General features: G+C 39.2%; 1 protein-coding gene across 5 annotated transcripts in view; it reads left to right on the forward strand.

Annotated features, from left to right (window-relative positions):
* DOCK7 (dedicator of cytokinesis 7) overlaps window positions 1–12,516 on the forward strand; it is a 109,849-nt gene that overhangs the window by 22,370 nt on the left and 74,963 nt on the right. For all 5 annotated transcript variants that reach the window (XM_072868995.1, XM_072868996.1, XM_072868992.1 and 2 more), the window contains exons 3-10: window positions 2,567–2,742; window positions 2,939–3,007; window positions 5,674–5,803; window positions 5,910–6,122; window positions 6,537–6,622; window positions 8,793–8,859; window positions 10,104–10,253; window positions 12,236–12,316. In XM_072868995.1, coding sequence (XP_072725096.1) covers window positions 2,567–2,742; window positions 2,939–3,007; window positions 5,674–5,803; window positions 5,910–6,122; window positions 6,537–6,622; window positions 8,793–8,859; window positions 10,104–10,253; window positions 12,236–12,316 — 972 coding nt within the window. The remainder of the gene's footprint in view (window positions 1–2,566; window positions 2,743–2,938; window positions 3,008–5,673; window positions 5,804–5,909; window positions 6,123–6,536; window positions 6,623–8,792; window positions 8,860–10,103; window positions 10,254–12,235; window positions 12,317–12,516) is intronic.

Here is a 12,516-nt window from a genome sequence, read left to right on the forward strand (position 1 = left end):
CTCGGTCCTGCACATCCCCATCAACTCTGTGTTAATACAGGGTTTTTTCCTCGTCTGTTTGTAATTTTCTTCTGTTTATCAGGATGAGTGGATTAGAAAGATTGGAGGGAATGAGGAAAAGGTTCCTCTTTGTTAGCCTGGGGAGGTGCACAGGTAAATGAGTTTGTGCAGATTGAAACACAACACTTGCATGGCCAGCTCAGTTTTGCTGAGCAAGTGCACTGGCAGGTGCCTCAGCTTTGAAGCCGCTGGTGTGGAAGGGAGGTCAGCAGGAGGAGTAAAAGTAAGTCTTAAAATGTTAGGGCTTAAAAATAGGGTCAGTTAAGCAGCTTTAAGTCACCCTCCGAGGCTACCTTAACCCTCTGGCCTTCTTCCAGCGAGGGTGCTTTCGGTGTCCAGCACAGAGCTGCATCGCTGCGTGGGTGGACTGGCAACGAGAGGACCTGAGGGAGGGCTTTTTCCCAGCGCCTCTGCTACCCAATGCCTCTGTGGCTTTTGCCCAGTGATTTTGTTATTTTTATCTTCGTTTGCAAGGAGTCTCCATTTCTGGGTTCTTACTCTTTGGGTTTGAGGTTTATCGGTGGAAAGGATTATATGCACGTAAAGTAGCAGTAGTAGTATGCAGCAGCTCTTCTGAAAAAACATGCGCTTTTAGCAGTTCCTCAATAATAAGCTGTCACACATCACTGCTGTACGTTTTGTCAGTTATCTAGAGCCAAAAGGAGCTGGTCTATCTGTATGTAAGAAAGAGATAGCGTGAGGTGATGACATGTTAATGGTAATGTGGGAAAGAGCAATGACAAGTTCTGCTCATTTTGAGTTTTGCAGTGAGGAAAACAGTTCAAAGTATCTGGTTTGTATTTTCAAAAGTTCTGCGAATCACATACTTGAAGTTCATTTCCAGAGTTCAGGATTAGAAGGGGAAAAAAGGTCGTGGGGTCAGAGATAAACAGATGATGATGATGGTGCATGTCTTTACACAGAAATTAATTTGTGTCTTTTACCTAAATTGCAGAACTTAATACTGAGTTTCTAGACATCCTATTTTTTTGTGGACCAGATTCTTATCTGGCATAAAATTATCTGGTCCAACTCACCTGACTTTACTGGAGTCACACCACTTTTCTGCTGAATGATTTGCCTTCTGTATTTTAAAAAAATTGCAGTATTCATTGAAGTTTGCTGCAGTAGGAGAGATTCTGTCAATACCCTCTGTGTTAGCCAAGTCTTTTTCCTTGAATAAAAAGTTGATTCATTTCAGAACTTTTTGGCAATAGAAGGTTAAAAACTGGAATTTGAGACTGGTATAGCAATTTTTTTGAGAAGCACATTTAAAACTTAAATTCTAAGTGTTCTTTTTAAAGTCATCTCCAACAGAAGACAAGCTACGGGATAGGTCCCTGTCCCACAGAAATCGTCTGGATGACAGGAAAGAGGAAGTAGTAGAGAAAAATTGCTGAATTTTGATGTGTTTTAGTGACTCATATTAAACCACGCAGCTTCACCGGGATGTGCCAGGGAATTCTAGGAAACCTGTCAATTGCTGTAGAAACGGGTTCCTCAAAACTTGTTTTTAGTGTTTCATTTTCTTAATGTCTATGTTTATGTACAGCCTCCTAGGATAATGATCTTATATCAGAATATATATATGTATTTATATAATATACATATGTAAAAATACACAGTTATGCAATGTGAGTATATATCCAGTTGATGCAATTTTTTTTTTCACGTATCTAAAAAAAACCTCACTTTTTTTCAGTATGCTGAGGTCAGTACTGCCAGTGAAATCTACTGTTTTCCTGCACATGTGTGTGTTCAGTCATTCCTTGTGCCTCAGGTGCAAGCTTTGTGTCCAGTAAAGATGCTTTTTAAGCATCCATTTTATTTACAGCAGTGTCCCTTGCTGGCATGGGCAGAGTCGTCATGGCACTGAAGGTTCTAATATCAGGGAGAAGACGTGGTTAAACTTGTAACTGTGGTGGACGAACATTGTGTTTTGTGTTTGCCAGAGAAGTGATTTAATTCAAAATAATGTTAGTCTTTAGAGTTCTGTGGCTTTGTGAGTTCCTGGTAAATCAGCCCGTGCTCTGGATTTCTGTCTGGGGGCTGTGCCTGAGGGTGAAAGGGTTCTTTGCATCTTACATCAGGGTGAAGGTTCCCTTTGTGATCAGCGCAGCAGCATGGTAAAAAGAAATCCAAAGTCATACACGTGGGAAATAAAGTGTGTGCAAACAGATTAATTTATTGAAAATAGATGAAAATGCCTTTTTTGTTTGGTTTTTTTTTTTTTTTTGAGATGATCTTGGTATGCATCATAGAAATATCCAGAGAAATACTGGATAAAAGATAAGACATGAAAAATTGGTTTATGATGAGTGTTAGCTAAGGCTAACACTACTAGGGTTAATTATAATCTGATGTTAGATCAGGTTTCCTCAACAAGGCAGAAGAGCTGATTTAAAAACCAAAGTAGAATATGTGCATGTGATTTTTTTTTTTTTTTTTTTCCCTTTTCTTTCTTTCTCTCTGTTTTAAGACCCTTCCATTGCTTGTCTTTTCCCAGGTACCGCTTACGGAAGCAGTGGACCCGGTTGAGTTGGAGGACTACCTTATTACACACCCGATTGCAGGGGAGTCCGGACCCCTGAGAGACTTGCTTGAGTTTCCTCCCGACGACATTGAGGTTGTGTACACCCCCCGAGAATGTCGAACGCTTGTGTCGGCTGTGCCTGAAGAGAGGTACGAGGTGACAGGGTGACACCTTGCTCAGGGGAATTAATTGTTCTGGATTTGAGTATCTGCAAGGCTGAAGCCTGGAATTTTTGTCTGTAAATGCCTGAAAGAGTAAATAGAAACCTAAGTGAAAGTATGTATGTTTAAGAAGTCATTATCATGTCTGTGATTTTGAAGGTGTTTGTTTTTATTCTTTTAACAGTGAGATGGACCCTCATGTGAGGGACTGTGTAAGAAGTTACACGGAAGACTGGGCGATTGTGAACAGAAAGTGAGTTCCTCTGTGGTATTTGTCAGCTTGATTTCATATTTAAATTTTTGCAGGATGGCTAGCTGGTATGAGGAGGCTCAAAAATTATTGTCCTGGCTACTGATTCCATGTGCCCTGGCTTTTAGTTGCCCAGCTCAGCTGAACTGATGCTTTGTGTTTAGCTGAACTGATGCTTTGTGTTTTGCAAATTAGATCTCAGATGTCAAAACCCCTTGCGGCATTTTTTAAAATCTACGACATTTAGTCAACAGTTGCTCCTTTAGAATGGTAGAGAAATTAGGGAATGTGAACAAGTAAAATTACTTTCAGCATTTGTTTTTTCTTTGTTCCATATGTTTTTAGCTCTTCTCAGAGAGAAGTTGTATTAATTTTGTAACGGTGTAAGATTTATGTGCAGGCACAACCACCTAATAAATAATGTGCCCTCTGCAGCATTCATTTGTTCCCAAAGAGACATTGGGAAAGTACGTAATTTAAACGAATAATTGTTAATATTAGATAAATGTTGTGATAGTTCAAATGAGTTAACAGTTTAGAGAATGTGCATGCATTGATTAATTTATGCAAATTAGCAGGAAGGTTTCTGAGTAGCTTTACTTGAAACATACACTCTCTCAGATGATTGAAAGTCTGATGACTTCAAGAGCTACTGTCAAGGAGTAAGTGATCCATGTGACGTGCATCACCTACAAATGACTTGACTACAGCTACAGCTCTGCCCTTGTGGCAGTTGCTACAATTCACTGGTTTAATGTTGTCCTGAGAACGACTTCAGGGGATGCTGAAGATATGCTTTGCAGTGCTAAGATGACCTAATAAAAACGTGGTTTGTAATCTCATACCAAAAAAAAACCAACCCAGAAAGAAACCCGTGAGAGAGACACATGCTTTATTAACTCCCAGCCTTTGTGGGCAGAGTCTAGAAGGTTCAGTGTGACCCACCCAGCCAGCACACCTCTTGGTTTCTCAGCGACTTCCACTAGTATCTGGAATACCTGGCTGTGATTCCTGCACTGAGGAGGTTTAGCTGGAGATGGTAGAGCTTTCTGTCCTGTGCAGATCAGCTGGAGGTTGTGTTCTGTGTTGGGGAAAGCATGAAGCTGAAGACATCAGAGTTGCCTGAGCGGGTTGAAGGTGTGCTGAGTGATTGTTGAACTACAGTCAAAGGTTTTCTTGCCCCTTCAGAGGAGGAGAGGCACTACCATAAACATTCATAGCAGTTTTTACTTGGATAAAATCATGGCGGAGGACTGGGTGGAAACAGAAGGGTTACTGCTGGAGCAGGGGAAGAGCTCGAAAGCCTGGCTGGGAAGGATTGAATTGTTTTTCCAGTAAGGATGGTAACAGCTTTCTCTTAATCCATCCTATTGGATGGTTACAAGTGCTTTGGCTAGCTCTAGGGGCACAAAATCCAGCTCTTGTAGTTTTAGAAGAACATGACTTCTGATGTGCCATCCTTCTTTCTCCCCCACCCCAGGGGAAATAATGTTTATTTCAATCTCTGTCTACAGTTCTTTGTAACCAAAATGTTTTTTTGGGGCAGACAAATCCATCCATTCAGTGATTACTTTAATGGTATTGGGAAAGGTAAATAAGTTTTCTTCACTGGCCTGAAAAAAACAATAGCATATTCTTATTTCAACCTTATGGCATAATTTCTGTTTGCTAGACTGATGGTGGGAATGATCACAGACATCTCTGAAGTCAGGTCTGATTTAGAATGAATTTACGCTTGTTGGTGGGGCTGTGATTGAAATGCAGACATCCAGGTGAGGATTAAACAGATAGTTCAGCTCTCAGGAATTATAACCTAGCAAGGAAAATGCTTTCCTCCTTTTTCTCCTCCTTTTCATTATTCACTACTAGCACGTCCATGGTTTTCACATGTCTGTACATCCTTCTGTGGTAACTTTAGTAACAGGGCAGGATAAGGACAATTAAGTCTAGACGTGACCCCAGCACTACTTTGGGAACTGACTTAGAGTGTGTATTGTAAGGAGACTGTGGCTCTGGACATATGTGTGTGTAAATATAGACATAGTGCCATTTGGTATCCAAAAATTTGTTAGTTAAAGACATCTGATCTTGTCAGCAACAGTAGACAGACTGTTTACTAGCAAGCGCTCTTACACCCTGGAAAGCTCTGAAGGACCTGATTCTGCTTATAAAGATGCTATGGGAAGATGCTCATTTTAGCTAGGGTCGGAAAGACATATATTTTCTAGAGGTGCTCAGGACTTCTGTGCTTCATGCAGTCCTACCTGAAGTTTGTGTTTTGGTTTTAAAGGTATTAATATTGTTTGCTCAAAGTCAGTTCTTGCTCTAGCAGAACCGCTGGCCTTCCATCCCCATGTTCTTGGCCTGTTTTAAGCTTGGCATCACAATTGCACATTTTATGATGACCTTAATTGGCCATTGATAATACTTCTTTTGACATCACCCAGGGTTGCTTTATAGTTGAACAGAGTCACATTGTAGTACTGGAATACTGGTTGTTGGATTATTACCCAGCTACAGTGGAGGGTGACTGGAAATACTGTTTGCAAAGAGCAGTTTATGCTTCGAGAGGATCCACACTGATAATACTGGGTTTGTTCTGTAATTCTGCTTCTGGGTTTGAGGTCAAAAAGGATGCTAAGAATGCATTTGAAATACTTTGTTTTCAGATATCACAAGCTGGGAACTGGATTTAATCCCAACACCTTAGACAAACAGAAGGAGAGGCAAAAGGGGCTCCCCAAACAGATCTTTGAGTCTGACGAAGCTCCAGATGGCAACAGTTACCAGGATGAACAAGTAATGTACCTTTAAAACCTTGCTACATAAAACCTAATTTATAGTCGCATTTTAAAAGTGCAGTCCCTTTCCCGTTATAAGTTGCTTTTAATTTGTTGAATCTCAGGATGACCTTAAACGACGCTCAATGTCGATTGACGATACTCCCCGGGGCAGCTGGGCATGCAGTATTTTTGATCTGAAGAACTCCCTTCCGGATGCCCTTCTCCCAAACCTACTGGACCGAACCCCAAATGAAGAGATTGACCACCACAATGAAGATCAGAGGAAGTCCAGTAGGCATAAGGAGCTTTTTGCACTACATCCAGCACCAGATGAGGTATTTTTATATACACGTGGGTGAGACTAAAAAAGTGAAGGGTATAGGGAATGTGAAAATTGTCATTCTGCCACGGATTTAAAGGAGTTAAGATCACCTGTGTTTAATATCCATGGGAGCCTTAGCTATTTTGCGGGTCGCATGTTTTTTAGCATATTGTCTTGCCATAGTTATTACTTTCTGAAGATTGGTTTTCCTTTATGGTTATGGAATCCCCTAAAATGTAGAAACATTAAAGGGATTTAATTTAGCATATTTATAGCTGCTCATGAATGCAACATGCTGGTAAGCCTTGGATTAAATTGGTGCTAGTGTCTTAGAAAACAAAGTGATACATGTGTTTCTTTCATAATGATATTAGTGGTTTGTACAAGTGTCATGTCTCTAAATTGCTGTTCCTGTGACGAATTTCAGGAGGAGCCTATAGAACGACTTAGTGTCCCTGAAGTACCCAAAGAACACTTTGGCCAGAGACTCCTGGTGAAGTGTTTGTCCCTTAAGTAAGTATCACTCCAACAGACAGCTGCATTACAGAAATTGAGAATTTAAATCTGCTATTGTATCCACGTGCATCTGGAATAACTCTGGTGCCTTGTTTATTACCCTTGAAGAGATGTAACATTGGTTGGTTGGTCATAGGCTTAAAGGTTAGTTCTATAAAGGATAAGTTACACAGTACTGTGCATCAGACAGTTTTATCTTCAAGACTTTCTTCAGTGGTGTGATATGGAAAGTATTCACCATCCTTGGCTTTTCTCTGCGTTGCTTTTCAGCCAGTCTGTAGCTATACCTGTTCCATATTACTAGCACGCGTGCTTCACTGCTCTCGTTCAGGGCTCTGAAGTTGGCCAGTCATTGGTGTTCAGCTCTGTAACAAGGATGTTTAAGTGGGCCAAAAAAAAAAAAGATTAAAAGTGCTTAAGCCTTAAAACATAAGACAACCAAAGATTTGCTGAAGTTTAGGCTCAACAACCTTGACTGTGTCCCTTTAAGAGTGAAGACTTTATATACTTAGCAAGCATTAACTGGAGGAATAGAAACCTGTTAAACAAGTTTAATGAAGTGGAGCTCCTGAATATAGGGTTACCTGCAGCTGGTTCATTGCCTATAACTCTTCTCTAATAACACAAGGTAAAATTTTACTGTTATTCCCTTGGAGAAATAAAGTACAAAACTGATTTTCCACACTGCTGTATTCATCTTCTGTGTCCTCAGTTAGGTCAACCCTTCTTATTAGAGAGCTCCAGTTAGACTACATTGCGGCTCATAACTGAGATATATGTGTGGGACATACCTCCTGCTCGTAGAGTACTCCAGGACCTAATACAGCCATAGAGATGAACTGATTTTGCAGCCTTTTATGAACTGGAACAACATAATATGCAGTAGCAGTGGAGCTTCCTCTCCAAAGGATGGTGTCTTTAGCATAAATAAGTTAGATGCTGGAAATTAATGATTTCTGCTGTTTAAGCATCTCTTGCTGACTGTAAATTTATAGCAAAACTGCCCAAGTACATGCTTGTTTGTGTACCAAAGTAATCTCTGAAACTGTACTTTCAGTTGTAATAGCGAGCATCCAAGATCGTGCTATCTTAATGGCACAAAAAGAAGTACATAGTCTCTTCCCCAGGGAGAAGGCTAGGATGACCTAAGCAGGGTCATTTTCAGGTTAATCTCACCTGTGTTGCAAAACTAGAGAAAATACCTGTTTGATGATGCAGTCCTGTATGTTGTTCTCGCTGTTGGCAGAAAGAGTTCCAGGCTGAAAGCTGACAGCTCTGTGCGAGGACTGGGTGCAGGGGGGTATCCCACCATGGATTGGGCTTTAATTGCATGGGGAGGCTGTGCAGACAGGAGAATGGCATTTCAGCCCCTGCTCACTTTGGTGTAGGGACAGGTTTTGAATGTTTTTTAATGTCTTTAACTTCCCAGGTGATTTAACAATAAGTTTAGCTCTATTTGGTAAGGTTAGCATTTTCATTGGAAGTGTTTCAGTTAGCATAAATACTTGATAACAGTTACTCTGAAAAACTGACACCTTTGAGAGAGTTTTTGAGATATTGGTATTTTCTGACAAAAGTTAAATGTTGAAAATTGCCAAAATAGCTGTCCCTGACTCTCCAGAGGAGAGAGCTTTCTGATCAGAGCGGTTGAGCCATTTAGCCATATCAACAGGTCAGCATGGTAAATGAGCACATAGGACAGCTTCTCAAGGTAGTCAGAGGAGCTAAGTGGTCCAGCTATTAATAATTCCTCTCCCTTTAAGGAAGCTATTAGGTTGCTTTGCTTAGCTTTCAAATGACACTTGAAGAAGATAAAAGCATTTATAGAAGTATGCTTTATGTCCCGTGACCTTAATCCCAACCTTTCTGTTGCGTCAGTGAGTTGAAATGGCTTTTAGAAGGTCCAGGGAGCACCAACGTGTGTCCTGGTGGAAGGGAGCAGGGGGAATGCAGAGGAAGCAGGACAGGAGAGGAGTCGGGGGAAAACTGGGGAGCAAGACCTCCCTTTTCAGCAGGAGCAAGCCCACAGGTTGGCTCAACTGTTCCTGACATCTCAGCTTAACAGTGGTCACCATCACCTTACCCAAGAAGGATTTGGGGAGGGGGGTAGGTTAGTCTTTCTTACAAAATACGAGTCAACTGATTTTATGTGTTTCTTTCTTTCAAGATTTGAAATAGAAATTGAGCCCATTTTTGCAAGTTTGGCTTTGTATGATGTTAAAGAAAAGAAAAAGGTAGGTTTTTAATTACTTGAGTGATGACATTTCCGCTGAAGCATTACAAAACTGTATTTAAAAAAAAAGGGAGGAATTAATTAGGAAACAAACCTTTATGAAGACAGTGACATACTCATGGTTGAAAGAATGATGAAGGCATTTCATGAACCCTCTTGTGTGGTGGTGTTCTGCTTAGTAAAACAGTTGAAGTATAACCACTTTTCTAGAAATATTATCTAATATGTGAGTGCCTGAAATCAGAATATATATATTGTCCAATCTTGGCTTTCAAAAGTCTCTTCCCCAGAGAGAACTTAAGTAACTGAAACCTTTTATTTAGATTAAGTTTTTATTACTTTCTTAATCTCTTTTTTGTGATTCAGCATGGTATGTGTCCAAGTAACATTTTAATAATGCACAGGAAAGTCATACATGCTAAAATTGCTAAAATCAAAACAAAGCTGAGGAGACTTTTCAAGATGTAAGTTATAGGAAATGCAAAATACATTTATTTCCTCATTTATGTTCTGTATTTAATATTTGAAGAGTCTCTTAGTTTTCCTAATTCAAGATACTAGCAGTAGTAGAGAGAAAAATGTTAAAAATATGCATTTTGACATTTATCTCTTTAAGACTTGAATTTAATGCATTGAGTTTTAAGTTATGTAGATGAGAGTATGTGGAATATTATGTGAACTTTGTTTAATATTTAAATCACATTTCATAAGCCAATTTTATCATCTCATTACTCCATTTTTTTTCTCTAACGTAGTAAGTTCTTTAGTGACCTCTGGTGTTGATAACCAGCTCACATTCATTTTGGCTTTGAAGCCTTGATACAGTCGAGGATTTGGTGTTTCAGCGTAGAAAGCTCACTGTCTGTCTTTCAAGATGTGTTGGTTTTTTCTTTTTCTGGCAATGGTCTTAAAGATCATTTTCTGTTTTGATACTTTGACATCTTCAATTCAGATAGCAATTGTAATTCCTAGTCCTGTGATGGAACTACATACCTTACAGGAGCTGGACGAAATTTTATAGGTGGTGTGTATTGTTTGCTCCATTTCCTTTCTCCTTTCTCACTGTCCTGCCTTGATTTCTTAATGCAAAGGCCTTTTTGTATTTCTTTTTATACGTGGTTTGAAAGGAGGCACTGTTGGTAGGTTTTTTTTACTTGTGTTTTGAAATTGCCTGTTGTGTTTATGAAGAGTTTACAAAAAAAAAAAGTATAACTAATGCTTGAAGCTACCCAACTTCTTCCTTAGATTTCAGAGAATTTCTACTTTGATTTAAACTCTGAACAAATGAAGGGAATGCTTCGTCCACATGTCCCCCCTGCTGCTATATCCACGCTGGCCAGATCTGCCATCTTTTCTATCACTTATCCTTCTCAAGATGTCTTTCTGGTAATAAAGGTAAGAAAAGCCAGAGAAATTTAAATTATTATTGTCTCTTGTTTTCTATTTAAAATAAAATGTAGACAAGTCTGGCTGACTAGTTAGCTTCTTATTTACATTTGGAGAGCAGAATTCTATTCTCAAAAGTGTAAACACTGGCACCACAGAATTCTGTTTCATTTCAGATACTCTCACTTAGTACATTAAGTTCCTTTGTAACAGAAACAGTTCAGTGGAGATATGCATTGCTGTATTATTGAAAAACTGAAAAGAGCACAAAGGTTTGCTTGATACAGAGCGGCTTTCTGGGGCTTGACCTTGGTTTTCATATGAAACAATGTGCTGACTCCTTAAGATGATAGATAAGTGAGTGATTTAAAAATATATATTGAACTGAATCTCGTTTCAAAAATGATATATGCCCTTAAGCCAGATTTTCAAATGTCTTTAAGAATTGAAATTGCTAAGAGAGTGAGATCCATAGCTGAAATAAAATGCCACATTGGTCACTCCTGGAATAAAGTATACAAAGATAAAAGTTATTTTCTCTTTTTTCATTTGATTCAATGAGTGCACAAATGTTACTAGTTCAGACTGGCATTTGAATCAGGTTTTTTTGGCTGGTTTCTGCATAAAAATCATCCTATTGTAAAAAAGGGAGTTCAATACATGCTTTCAGTTCACAGGCAGTGGTTACATTGCCTGCTGGCTAAGTGCTGTGTTTTGAGAACCATGTTGACTGAGGTTTGTGCAAGTTCTTCATGCACTGCTTCTTACATGAGGAATAAGCTTTTGAAAATGAATTAAGGCTTTGTGGCATGACAAAACAGTCCCAGGTGAGAATAAGGCTTTCAGTAGTGTTGGAGCATATTCTGATCTCCAGTTTTTGGTATGATTCTCTGAGTTCCTTCTAAAAATCATGTTCTGCCTGTGCACACATATTCACTCTTCTGATTTTTACAAGATATGAGGAAGAGACAACCCCATATTTATGAGATGGGGATCTGTCCGAAAGAGCTTGTGACTGCACGTTAGTGCTTGTAAAACCAGTGATCCAAGAGGAGCTGGTGGCTTAGGTGATTTTTTGATTTGATCATGAAAAGGATATAGTCAGGGATAAGTAAGACAGATGCATAGCGTGCCTTGTCAGGTGAATTTTCACACGGGTCTTACTGGGAAACCATTTTTCAGACAGCTGGTATTGCTAGCATAAACTCACCAGGGAGTGCAAGATTTGTTGGAAAGTAGTTCTGTTCTTTATATTGCAGTAGCCTCTTGGAGTTCTACTAATAGACAAGTATGAATGGCACTTCATAAGCACGGGAGAAGTTTAAAGATATTCTAATCTAGTAACAGCATGTGCACAGTAGCGGGTGTGGAAGGGAGGGCCAGGATGCTTCTGAAAGAAACAGCCTCCGTGCATGTGATAGGGAAGATATTTCTATTAGAAACTGAATGTTAAGTAGTTTTGTGTTCAAGAGGCATAGACTTACTTGGAAACTTCAGAAGCAAACATCTACTCTGGCTAATTTTAATTATTTGATTATTTTATTATTTGTTTTGAAAACACACTGATTTAAAATAGTGCTTGTTTTAGCTGAGTGCATCTGAGTCACCTTTTTGTGCTGCTGCAGTAGGTCCTTAATATGGAGAACAGAAATAAGAGCACAGTTCTGAAAATGGTGATGCTGAAGACAGTTAGTGTAAGCTGTCTTTAAGAACTTAAAAATGAGCTGAAAGTGGCTCTAGAACAGATCAAACCAAAGTGGAGTGGTATATGTTCCCTTTGAACCTATATTTTACATGTGTGATTCAGTTATAGCTGGAGATCTGGGAACTTAATGGCTTTAACAACCTGAGTGCAGTGCTTGTTCCCTGACTCACAAAGGGAAATCAAGCTTTAACTCTTTTGAAAGCCTGTTTTTGCTTCCTAGTGTTTGTTTAATTTAACAATCCTTGCTGGATACATGTCCTTATAATGGTTCATTTTCCCTTCTCAGCTGGAAAAAGTATTACAGCAGGGAGATATTGGGGAGTGTGCAGAGCCGTATATGATTTTTAAAGAATCTGATGCAGCAAAGGTAAGAATTTTTTTGGTGTTTTGATTAAATTTGGCTACAAGCACTTTAAGGCATTTTGTTATTAACATATTAGACATACATTATTTTCTTTTACCTTGGACTTAACAGCCATTGATACTGTTCCTGTTGTTAAAGGGATCCATTTTTAATTAAGAATCTAGTCAAATTCTACAGGCCAAAGAAGAGTCAAAGACCCTTGA

Source organism: Ciconia boyciana, chromosome 7, assembly GCF_034638445.1.
Source record: "Ciconia boyciana chromosome 7, ASM3463844v1, whole genome shotgun sequence".
Classification (NCBI taxonomy): domain Eukaryota; kingdom Metazoa; phylum Chordata; class Aves; order Ciconiiformes; family Ciconiidae; genus Ciconia; species Ciconia boyciana.